The sequence below is a fragment of the Mauremys mutica genome, chromosome 14 (assembly GCF_020497125.1).
Source record: "Mauremys mutica isolate MM-2020 ecotype Southern chromosome 14, ASM2049712v1, whole genome shotgun sequence".
Lineage (NCBI taxonomy): Eukaryota > Metazoa > Chordata > Testudines > Geoemydidae > Mauremys > Mauremys mutica.
This window is the reverse complement of record NC_059085.1, coordinates 9,369,101-9,381,842: the sequence shown is the minus strand read 5'-3', so window position 1 is coordinate 9,381,842 and position 12,742 is coordinate 9,369,101. Positions and strand designations below refer to the sequence as shown.

Sequence of the window (12,742 nt, the reverse complement as noted above, 5' to 3'; positions counted from 1 at the left end):
GAGCTCAGACACCTCAGCTATGTAGGCGGAAGCTCTGAGGAGGCTGTGTTTAAGTGATTATCTGTGAGTGCCAGTGGCACAGTGCTAGTATTTGGATCCATCTGGTACTGGGCCATGAACCAGACATTCACTCGGCTTCAGTATATTCTGGGTATCAGTGCATAGTAGGGGGTCAAATGGCACTGAGACATTATGAGTGTTAAAGAGAAGCAGGTGCCTAACTGACAAGGGGGTACTCCACATGCTAGAGTTCTCAAACTGGGGGTCGGTACCCTTCAAGGGGTCACGAGGTTATTAGTTGGGGGTTGCAAGCTGTCAGCCTCCACCCCAACCCATTTTTTGCTTCTAGCATGTATAATGGTGTTAAATAGATAATAAAGGGTTTTTAATTTATAAGGGGGGTTGCACTCAGAGGCTTGCTCTGCGAAAGGGGTCACCAGTATAAAAGTTTGAGAACCACTGTGCTAGAGTGAATTAGATGTTTAACCGGTATTCTGGTACCCTGAGCCCTGCGTGTATCAGCTGTAGCTGAACCACTAACAGGAGCACAGCAAGCTGTCAGTGCCTGTCTGTGGAGAGGAGTAGAAGCCTCACTGTGGTGTCTCACGCTGACACCAGAACTCTTACGCACTGTGTACCCTTCGTGCTGGCTTTAGTGTTAGGGTGCAAGATCCTCTGAGCTTTACTCTAACCGTGGTACGTGTGGCTGGCTGTGTCATTGGGACACAGGGCACAGTAAGGGCTTGACATGGTGAAGAACACCAGCAGGTCACATACTTTAAGGAAGATAAATTGGTGTCTCTAATACCATGAATCCAGAACTATTGCAAGTTTTGGGTTAACTGGAGCCAAGTGGCCCAGACAGTGGTGATAAAGTGGTATGAACAATGAGGGAGCCCTGTTTGACCGCAATTTATGTACAACTGTTTGCCAGTTCTAGTCATAACAAGTAGAACAGTGTGAAACGTGGGGGTGGGGAGAGGAATGATGGCTGATAAGAGCCTGTTGTGGAAGAGGAAGTGCTGGGTGAAGGATATTGAAAGGAGGATTCTGCTATTAAAACTTCTTGGCTCTTGGGACATAAAGAAAATCTCCTTTAGGGTTATCAGGTCATCCCATTAATCTCTTCCCGCCCCTCCTCCCCAAAAGGGGAACTGAGTAAAATTGCCCCAGATTGTGTATTTTCACCTAAGGGAGAGCTTAGAAGGTGTCTGAACTGTGCAGCCAATGGCTTGTCTATGCACTGGCTTTGCAGCAAGCTGGGGTGTAAATCTACCCCACACTATCCTGCTGTGTACCAAGTGTCCATGCAGATCCTGCTGATGCACACTAACAGCTCCTTGGTGTGCTTTGATTTACTCCCATTTCAAAATGAGGAAGATCAGAGCACACTAGGGAACTGTTAGTGCATGTCAGCAGGATCCACAGGGACAGCTAGTGCACAGCTGGCTAATGTGTGGTAGATTTACACCCCAGCTTGCTGCGAACTAACTATTTGTGTAGACAAGCCCTATGGAACTGGTTCTTTCTAAGCCAAAGACGGGCAACTGTGTTAATGTACTAACCTGTAAACCACATTCTGGCCAAGACAAAATTTAATTAGTGTCCAGTGGAAAAGCCTTAAATAAAAGCCTGCACTTAAATAGCTTGGTAGTGAGGCTGAAAATGAAAACTAGTTTCCTTAATAACTTTCCTTGGCCCGTTGCTCCCCAGGCATATACATAATAAGCCATGTACATTCTTTCCAAAGTGCAATTTGGGGCATGACTATGAGCAGACCCAGAAAGGAATTTAGCAAAGTAGCAGGCCAGCTCATTCATATCATCTGGCACTGAGTGACATTTACCAGGGGAGGAAGCCAGTTTCAGTCTCAAGTCAGATGAGCTGCTTCGTCAGTGAACCCAGATTTTTTAAAGTGCAGTCTGTCAGATCAGCAGCATGCCCCTGTGGGAAGGACACAGAATATACATATACACACATTAAAATAAAAAAACAAACCTCAGTTTGGCTAAAGAAAAACAATTATTGTGGGATAGCCAAATTAGAGAAGCATTTTGTCTTTGAACAGGTCACTTTAAAATTAAATGTCCTAGTCTAAGTGTAGCATTGTCAGGATTTGGTTAGTCTGTCTGTCATAAGCACTACCCAGTCGAGTTCTTTATTGTAAGTTCCCTGGCTCTTTACTTTCTTTTCCTTACTGGTTTCAGCATGGAAAGACAGGAGGCAAGTCATGCTGTGGTGGCCTTCAGTCAGTGTTTGCTTGGCTTCCAGTGCAAGGTAGTGAAATCCTCTGCTGTTTGGAAGAAGATCACAAACTGCAGGATTTTTTCCTACCACAAAACATCTTCCCTTTATTTCAAGCACACAAATATTAGCTGTAGGTGGATGGATATTTTTCTGGAGGAAAAAACTAGTCCCCCCAATAGCTGTTTCTGTTCTCATTCACCGCTGGTGCCTCCTCACTCTCCTTTAAAGGAAACCAATGACTTTTGTGGTTTCCATTTCAGTGGTCAGATGCCCGTTGTACCCAGCCCAGCGTGCGTTCCAGGCCTCAGCTCTGCTGAGGAGAGTCTCAGATGAACAGAAACAGGAGCCGCCACCATCTTCCTCCCAGCAACGTTTTGAATCACACCCACCAGGTGACCAGCCTGACCAGGAGCCCCAGCGCTCACACCACAGGTAACCTGCATAGCCAGTACCAGGTCTGGCCTGCTGATAAGGGATTGGAGATAGCATTTTGCCAAATGTAGAACCCACTCAAAAATCATGAATTCCAGGTTTAACCCAGAACTTGATATTTCTGAGGTTGGCATTCAGTTTTGCTCTGACAAAATGCACGTTCTCTTGACCATCAGAGAGGCAGAATAGGAACTGCTTCCAAGTAGGAATTTCTCTTTTTTGCATAGCACATGCTTCAGTTTTAGATTTTTGCAAACTTGGTAGTTATGGTTGCCTTATATATTAAATACAAGGCCCGTGACAAAACAATTTACAGTTACACAAGCAATATTCAAAACTGGGCAGTCACCATGTAACCATATACGTCCAGCCCTCCCTTTTTTCCCTTGCCCCTATATGAACTGTGGTTAATTTAAGGATCATTTTTCCCGGAGACAGGAAGGATTTTAGAGAGACAGGGATTTTTTTTAAAAGAGCAGAACCATAAAGCTCTCTTGATCCAATATGTATCTGGATCAAGAGAGCACCTGCCAGTGGTGACAGAATAGGATGTAGTGTCCTGGTTTTTGATATTTGATGGTAGAATTCCCTCGCTATAATGACACCTTCTTGTAGTTACACTGATCAGGGTGGTGAGGAGTCTGAGGACTATGAGAGTGAAGAGCAGCTGCAGCAGCGAATCCTGACAGCATCGCTGGAATTTGTACCTTCTCACGGTTGGACAGCAGATGCCATTGCAGAGGGAGCCAAGGTATGTGGCAGGAGAGACCGAGAGCATGTAAGAAATTAGAGAGAGATGCAGTTCAAAGAGACCCAGGGCCAAATTCTTCCCTTACACTTGTGCAACCTTACGGAAATCCGTGGGGTTACTCCTGTCTATAAAGCAGGGCAGAACTGACCCACTGTTTATACACTGACTAGAAGATAATGTTAAAGTTAGACGCAGTGTGGAGCAGCAGGGGCACAGAAGGGTCTGGGAAGAGAGGTTGGTAGAGGAAGAGCTTTATAGAATCATAGAATATTAGGGTTGGAAGAGACCTCAGGAGGTCATCTAGTCCAACCCCCCCTGCTCAAAGCTGGACCAACACCAACTAAATCATCCCAGCCAGGGTTTTGTCAAACCTGGCCTTAAAAACCTCTAAGGATGGAGATTCCACCACCTCCCTAGCACCCGTTCCAGTGCTTCACCATCTCCTAGTGAAATAGTGTTTCCTGATATCCAACCTAGATCTCCCCCCTGCAACTTGAGAACATTACTCCTTGTTCTGTCAGTAAAGTAACTTCATTCTGTTTTGAATTCATGTGATGTTTTGTACCAAATCAAATATCGAACAGCATTCCCTACATGGTGCCTGTTCAGCAATTAGTGACCTACTGAGTCTTTCTCCTTCCTTCCCACAGTCTCTTGGCCTCTCTGTTGCTGCAGCAGGGATGTTTCATAATGACGGCAGTGAGCTGATACTGCATTTTGTGTCCCAGTGCAACTCCGAGCTTTCTAATCTGCTGGAGGAACAGCAAAAACTGGTGCAGCTGGGCCAGGCAGAGTGAGTATCATGTGCTGTAGTTACTAACTATATGCAGAAACATATGTCTTCCTAGGTGCACAGGCACCAGGGTGTAAGACAGAAGTACTGTTCAGTGACACACATGCTTCAGAAGAAAATTTATTCATGTGCAAATGAACCCATCCATACAGACATGTGCTTGTATAGGTGAGCCAGAATTAGGAGATGGGAAGGATGCACCTCATCTGCTAAGTTTGGATGGAAGTTAAAACTTGAAAAATGAAAATTCAAAGTTGAATCTTTAGCAGATAGACGTATGGTTTTTCTTCTTCCAGAAAGAAGAAGACAGACCAGTTCCTGAGAGATGCTGTGGAAGCCCGACTGAGGATGCTCATCCCATACATTGAGAAATGGCCCCAGGTACAAAATGGACCTGCAGATTCTCTTTTTAAATATGTCCTGAAGCCTCTGGATTCCCTAGCATATGTGTTCTTTAATCTGTCCAACAGATCAGTCCAAAGCTGTGTATGAAATCCACACTAGATAGTTCCTTCAAGACATAGGGGGATGTCCTTGGAGGGTAACAGCTAGCAGCAAAGATTGATGTTGTCTTTTCTTGCAATCCCAAAATGGCAAACATCTCACAATGCACCCCTTCTATTCTGGAACTCCAAGGAGAATTCAGTCTCTGTGCTGGATTGCTCCTGCACTCAATTTGCAAGTCAGGTTCCTTGTAGCACTGGTCCTGGGGTGTGTTGCATTCTGCTCATCTGATGCTTGGAAATGGTGACGTGAAGTGGTGCTTATTTCACTATATTGCATCTCCAGTGTGCTAACGATAAACCTTCAAAAACACTAAGGTGAACCTTCAAAAACACAAACTAAGGTAGCTTGATGAGCTTGTTGGAACTTGATGCTGCCTTGCTGAACATCCAAGTTTAATTCTTGGATTTAACCTCTTCCCTCCTTGGGCCAGAAGAAGACTAGGAGATGTATGCAGGTGAGGTGGTCAATTCCAGTGGGGGTGAGTATAGCTTCAGTAGCTACCAGCTGATCTAGAAGCATCACTGCTGGATTGGATATGTTCATCCAGCTTTCCCCACAGAGAAGGAAGAGAGCATTAATATATTAATTGTGTTGTGAAGGAAGATGGAGGCCTCCCACAAGAGGGTGGGTCTGTTTCTTTCTTGCAAGAAAGAGCAGCACCAATGGCCCTGCTTCTCAAGAAGAAGCCACATCAAAGAGACCATTGCTAGCTGAGTGGGACTGGGAATGCCTCCTGCTCGAGGCGGAGACAGGACAATAGCGACATGGGGGAAAAAAATCAATGCATGCACAAGATTGTGTCGGTTTGTTTTAATGCTGTGTGCTTCTCTCCACTTGTCTGTCTCCTTCCTTCTCAGGCTGTAAGCATTCTGCTGCTTCCACACAACATCCCTTCCAGCCTAAACCTCCTCACTAGCATGGTGGATGATATGTGGCACTATGCAGGAGATCAGTCCACCGATGTAAGTCCTGGCGCCATGCAAACGGACTAGTCGTACCTTTTAGCACTACATAGCAACATGAAGTATTGAAGTGTGCGTTGTAATCCTGTCTGTTTCAGAGCAAAGCCTTTATCCTTGTTGTAGAATTGGATAAGGACAAAATTTTCAGAAGTGCTTAAGTTCCTGTTTTCAACAGTGACTTAGGAGCCTAAGTTCCGTTGAAAGTCTGTGGGACCTAGTGGGATTTTTCAGAAGCCTACCCGCATCTCTAGGTGCCTAAATACCTTTACAATCTGGCTGTTTGGCCCATTGACTTTCAATGAAACGTAGACTTTTAAGTCACAGCTGAAAATGGAACATCGTCTACTCCTGGGGGCATTCTATGTGAAAAAATTAAAAATTCTGCACACAATATTTTAAAGTTCTGCACAATTTATTTGTCAAAACAACACTACATAATCACACCAGTTTCAGTTATTTTGGAAACTTACTTGCTGACAGGTATTTTGAAATATGTCTGTAATAATACAGACACACACATAAATTCCCCCAAGCATAGAGTTAAAGAAACCCCTATGACAATCCAGTTCCTGTTTCTCTACCCCCTTCCCCTGCAGAGCCCAGCCGGGGGGCAGACACACACAACTCCCCCCACCCAGCCCAGCTGCGGTGCTCCCCCCGCAGCCAATACACCCTCCCCTTCCCCCTGGCAGTGTCTTCTATGTGCAAGCTGGGCTCTGCTGGGTCCAGCGGCCCTTAGTGGTAGCCAGTAGCATTGCAGCCCATTTCCATGGGCGAAAGGAAATTCTGTGCACACAACATTAATTTCTGCAAAATTCTGCATTGCGAAGTGGCGCAGAATTCTCCCAGGAGTAATCGTCTCTTAAGTAACTTATGTGCTTTTGAAAATTGTACCCTGTGTCTTTATAACTGGCTGTAATTGGCATAAACTAAAAGGTGTCTCTCTCTTAGACTTTGTTATAACAATGTTCTTTTTTTTAGACCCAACCACAATTTGAGATTTTATGTGAGTGTAAAATCAGGGACAGAAAAGTTGATCCAAACGTTCACCAGCTTAAAAGAAATGTTTCTGTTCAGGCTACTGCCTCCACCATTGATGATAGCATGTGCAGATTCTCCTCAAGCCCTTCAAAGCAGCTACCTAAAAATACCAGTAGCTTATTAAAGCCTTCATCTTTCTGGCAGGAAATAAAAGCAAAGTAAATTATAACCTTAATTAAAGCAATTAATAAATTATTTTAATTCATGAAGACATCGGTGGGGAGTGGGGAAAGTTAAATGAGCCATCTTAACAAACTACTTTAATAAACTTCACTTATGAGTATAAAATAGCTACTGCAGTGGAAAATAAATAAGATGACAGAAAAATTAAAGAAATAAACCAGAAAGCTGCTGAAAGGAGGTGATCACACCGGGAAATCTAAGTCCCTTATGGAGTCGGAAAGTGATTGATGACATTTCAGAGCTGTTTCAGAAAGTCTCCCCGGCTTTGAATTGGAAGAACCTCTCTTTCACATCCTCTATCTATTCATCACTACTTCTGAGGGAGTCATCAAGTTGTCTGTGGGGAGCTGTGAAGCTGATCCCATTCCCTGTTTCCCTAGGAAGGCGTTAGCTCAGTCACTTGCAGTAGGGCCATCTTGAACACAAATGGAGCTCTCCGTCACCTACTTCTGCACGGGGGATTCGTCTGGTGCATGCTTTGAAGCAGCAGGGGAACAAGGGCAAAGAGTGGGATGCATCTGATACAAGTGGCTATGTGGGGTGGGGGGTAAAGGTTTGCAAGCTTCTAGTGTAGCTGGTAGAAGGACATTCTATCCAACCAATATTTTGCCAATTTCTAACCATGTTTTCGCAACTCAAGTCCGATGTTTTTTCTGGTGCTTTTAATTGTGAATGGAGCGAACCACCACTTCACCTACCTCTGCTGCAACTTGGGGTTTTTAATCATGAAAGCAAACAAAGTTGAAAAGTAAGAGTCCCTTTGCAGGTTTTTTTTTTGCTTGTCATGGGAATTATTCAAGTGGGATAGACAAACTGGAGAGTTTCAGGGTTTCACCCTTGAACTGGTATACCCTGTTGTAATGCATCTTATGGCATTGCTAGCAGCAATATAATGACTCAGCATGTGGTATCAGTACTCTTTATACCTGTTTGAATCCCTGGCAGCTCACAGCTGGGGATTGGTTCTGAATATAGGATTTGTTATACTGCATCGTAGAATCATAGACTATCAGGGTTGGAAGGGACCTCAGGAGATCATCTAGTCCAACCCCTGCAGGACCAATTCCCCAACTAAATCCTCCCAGCCAGGGCTTTGTCAAGCCTGACCTTAAAAACCTCTAAGGAAGGAGATTCCACCACCTCCCTAGGTAACCCATTCCAGTGCTTCACCACTCTCTGAGTGAAGAAGTTTTTCCTAATATCCAACCTAAACCTCCCACACTGCAACTTGAGACCATTGCTCCTTGTTCTGTCATCTGCTACCACTGAGAACAGTCTAGCTCCATCCTCTTTGGAACCCCCTTGCATCAGGCTATTAGCATTGCATTGGCTGGTACACATGCCTTACGAAAAGGTGAACTCTTCCACAATACATCTGGCTGACTGGGCAGCACAGAATAGGCTGAGGTTGGATTCCTTCCTGACCCCTGCAGCAACCTATTTGCCCTCTGAAGCAGGTTGTGGTAGTGTAACTTTTGGTCAGCAATTTTCTACATGCTGCTTTTTCGCTCTCTCTCTCGCTCAGAACCAGGTGGTCATGGTAATTGTGATATCAGTTTGGTGCCAGGAGAGCAGCTGCAGTGTCTGAGGGTGGTGGCTACTGCATAAGCACAATTTGCACATTAATACTAGTTTAAGGCTCAGAGCCACAAAGGTATTTAGGGTTCTAACGTCCGTTGATTTCAATCTGTCTTGTCTGCTGAGCTGTCCCTTCACCCTGGATCAATCACTGCCCAGCTGGTAACTTGGGAGAGATTACCTCTATTCTACCTCTCCCCTCCCAGGTCATCTTATGAGATCTGCATTTTACTGGACAGTGCTTAACCTTGTGTCTCATGATTAAAGCTACAATTATGTCACAGAGATCATAGAATCCGTGACTTCCAGAGACCTCAGTGACATTTTCTGCCTTGAGGCTGGAGCTCCCAGCCGGTCCCCCCGCAGCTCCTAGGCCCCTGCCCTGATGGGGGGACCCCCTCAAAAGTCAGGGACAGGTCACAGGCTTCTGTAAATTTTTGTTGATTGCCTGTGACCTGTCCATGACTTTTACTAAAAATACCTGTGACAAAATCGTAGCCTTACTCATGATTCATGTCCTTGCAGATTAATTGGTACACTCGTCGGACAGTGCTGGCTGGCATCTACAACACTACTGAGTTGGTGATGATGCAGGACTCGTCTCCTGACTTTGAAGAGACTTGGCGCTTCCTGGAAAACAGAATAGCTGATGCCATGAAGATGGGTCATACAGCTAAACAGGTAACACTGCATTCATGGGTTGGTTGCAGCTTGAGCAGACATGCCCAAGCTGTCTTTATCTAGCTAGCTTGGCCAGTGGACCCGTGAAGCTGCAGCAGCATGAGTTTAAGTGCGCTCTGGCTGCCTGAGTAGTTACCCAGGGTTTCACACAGGCTTCTACAGCCCATACTGCCTCGGCCTCTCAAGCTGCAATCACACCCCATGATTTCAATGTAGACGTACACAGGTCAGGTGAGGTGAGGTGTGTGCAACTGGACGTGGTTCAGTGCTAATGCACAGCAAGCGCCTAGGCGGAAACCAGCCACTACACACACACGGAAAATATACTGACGAGCGAGCCGTGTGCACTGTTAGTACAATAACAACCAATGTGTGTAAATCACACAGACAGTGAATTACGTGTGTATGCCTCTCCATGTAAATCCAGCAAAATAGTTACACTGAGTCATGGTGTTTGATGCCAGACTGGCCCACTTTGATAACATCACTGGGAGCATTCCAGGTGAGTCCCTCCTCTGCTTTTGAACCATTCCTGTCTTATGGTTTTAGTATATTAGTCCGTGTGTGTCACCACTTGGCCTATGTACTGGTTGTCCATGTGCTCCACTCTGAACCTGTGTTTGTATGTCACCTTTCTGCATCACTGGGGGTATACAAACACCTCCATCACAGCAACACATGCTTGCAATGAGCTACATGTGTGTAAACCTCTCCTGAGAGCCTATACAAGTGTAAAATCAGCAGAAAGCAATAGTGTGTTCTTGTATTGCCTAGGTACAGTCAACGGGAGAAGCACTCGTCCAGGGCCTAATGGGAGCTGCAGTTACTGTAAGTAGCGTTGAAAGCAGAGCATCTAAAGAGGGTTGTTTCTGTTCCTCACCCAGACTTGATGTTGGTTTCTTCATCCCAAGTTTAGAACCCAGCTGAGAGAGTGTCTCTTGAGGAATTTCTATCAGGCAGATGATAGCTTAGTGTCAGTTAGCTTCTTTACTGGTGGAGCTTCAAGTCATGAGCATCTTGAAATGTTTTTTCTGGGGAGGAAGTATTTAAATGGCCTGCTGATTTCCCTATGAAAGAACTCACAATGCAGTGCCAAAAAAAAAAAAATGCAGCTACAGGTTGGATGTTTGAGGATTGGGGGCAGGAAGGAGGAGAGGAAGAGAGGTCAGAATAAAGACTTTACCAGTCTTTTCCCCCTGTAATGTCTTTCCTGGTCAGTGACTGAATTAGAAATTAGTATTTGGTTAAACAGTAGGGAGTGCATTTCCCTCTGAGTCAGTCCTGAACTCCTGCTCCAATTTTATGGTAGGAGATACTGTGCTCTGAAGAGGTCTGTGCTCAGGTAAGATGTAAAACCAAGTTCCTGACCACTTGTGATGACTAAATATCCCCTGGTGCACTTATTGTGAGAGTCAGGGTGCTTGTGCCAGTGTCCTGGCCAAACTGCTAGTCGAGGGATTATGTTCTGGATTAAATCACTTCTACAATCTCATTTGGATAAAGTATCTTCTTTCACTAAAAAGAGACTGTGTTTCACCGCCGAGGTGGTAGCATGTCTGCGATATATGAAGTGTTTCCTCTGTGCCTGTTTATAACTGATAGTGTTTTGAGTTCCTTTGGGATGAAAGGGTGCTAAATAAATAGATTATATTATACTATTATTTTAGCAAGCAAAGCCTGTCAGCACTGTTTCTGTACTGGATTTCTCTACAACACAGATTACACATGCAACAAAACTACCTTCCCACTCATAGAAATAAGCTTTTCTTCATGTTTAAGACTGGAGCATTACTTGGGAACAGTTTTTACTGTTGTTGCAGTTAAGGATTAATCCCACCCTCCTAGACTGTCAGAATAGCTCCTTCACCTCAGACCGTTAGGGTTTTTCCTGCCATTTGTTGAAAGGACTCCAAGATCCTCTGCCACAAGAAATCTGTATGCTATATTAGAGTTACTGCTGCCAGACTGCGAATCTCATCACTGTAGATTAACTCTGCTTGCACCAGGTGTCAGGGCACATCCCATTGTTGAAGATTTAGTGTATCAAGGCCTCTTTTTACCATCAGTTACATTACTCACAAAGTGGGAGAGGTTTAAAGAGGTTAATGGGGTCATTGAAAAGGAAAAGGACCAAGTTCAGTCGTTCAAAAGCAACACATCAACGATGGGAGGAGTCCAAGTCCAGGTGCTGAGATTGTTCCTCCCAAGGCTGGAGTTTACTACACGGGGCACTAAGACCCTGGAGAATTAGGAAAGGGGGTTTGTACTGCTTTCCAAGGACACCTCTAGCCAATTCAGGAAGTGATGTTGATTGTGCTGTAGAGGAAGACACTGGTGCAGCCGTGTTGAGAAGGCTTGACACCAGTGCAAGAGAGGAGAGGATGGGTGTAATTCCAGAGAACAGTTAGGTTAGATTGCTGCGGTGGTGAGCATGTAATATCTGGGAATTCTTTCTGTAATCCCAGTCTGCCTGATATCTGCATAGTCCCTTCCCACAGAGACAGATCCCCAACCACCTGGAAGGAACAGCTACATGTAGCCACACTGAACATCCATGTACCACTGGTATTAATTTAGGGTGACCAGACAGCAAATGTGAAAAATCGGGATGGGGGTGGGGGGTAATAGGAGCCTATATAAGAAAAAGACCCAAAAAATCAGGACCGTCCCTATAAAATTGGGACATCTGGTCATCCTATAATTACTTTCATTGTCTTTTCATTTCTGTTCCATTCGCTTGGTGTGCAACAGATAAAGAATCTGGCGGGACTGAACCAGCGGCGGTGAAGAGAGAGGGAGCTGAGTCTGTGCCATGCCCTTTGCCTATAAGAAGATTGAAGGCAGAATCCTCGTGCGCACAAGAATATAGAGCCATCACAACAATGAACGTCCCCAGCACTGTTAAAATCCCCACCCCCTCGGCAGAAGCCTGTCTAGCAGAATGGCACAAGCATCTATATTTGCTGGGATTTGTAAATAACTTAAGACAGGGCTTCCTATTTGTGCTGCCTATTTTGATTAGACTTTCCTAGTATCCCAGGTGTAGTAAAAACACTGATTAGTGCATTATTAGAAAATCGTGACGAAAGGTTGATTGAACTGAATTAGTCCAGCCCCCAATGCCATCTTTCAGTTGCACTCCCCCCTGCCCCAGTCCTGCATAATACAGAGACCACGTGTGCCTTGAACCCCCTAGTGGACATCATGTTTTCACATCGCTAATGGAAATAACACTTTCAGGAAGAGCCCTCACAGCAGGGGCCAGTTGGCATTGTTAGATGGTGCTCTTGGGAAGCCTGTCATTGGGGTTATCCTTTCACTGGTTTTGCCTGTGTGAACTCATTCCTGGATGTGTTTCTTATGGGAGTAATGCAATCAAAGATGGTCATGACGGTGGTTGCAGAGGTTGGGCATACAGACCGCCCCCAACCACCCACTAGTGACTGTAGCTGTAAAGCCTGTTGTGTGATCCACCCTGCTGCTGGGCTCCGGCCAGGGCAGCCGGCTGACTTGTTTGTAAATTAGTTAGAAACGATTCTGTAAAGAATTAAAAAAGTCCTATGTAAA

The 12,742-nt window shown here is 45.0% G+C and overlaps 1 protein-coding gene across 1 annotated transcript in view; it reads left to right on the top strand.

Annotated features, from left to right (window-relative positions):
• COQ9 (coenzyme Q9) overlaps positions 1 to 12,742 on the top strand; it is a 13,830-nt gene extending 1,088 nt beyond the window's left edge. Inside the window, exons 2-9 of the mRNA XM_044987222.1 lie at positions 2,508 to 2,679; positions 3,295 to 3,430; positions 4,081 to 4,223; positions 4,520 to 4,604; positions 5,588 to 5,692; positions 9,020 to 9,175; positions 9,950 to 10,003; positions 11,927 to 12,742. Coding sequence (XP_044843157.1) covers positions 2,508 to 2,679; positions 3,295 to 3,430; positions 4,081 to 4,223; positions 4,520 to 4,604; positions 5,588 to 5,692; positions 9,020 to 9,175; positions 9,950 to 10,003; positions 11,927 to 11,962 — 887 coding nt within the window. The 3' untranslated portion in view covers positions 11,963 to 12,742. The remainder of the gene's footprint in view (positions 1 to 2,507; positions 2,680 to 3,294; positions 3,431 to 4,080; positions 4,224 to 4,519; positions 4,605 to 5,587; positions 5,693 to 9,019; positions 9,176 to 9,949; positions 10,004 to 11,926) is intronic.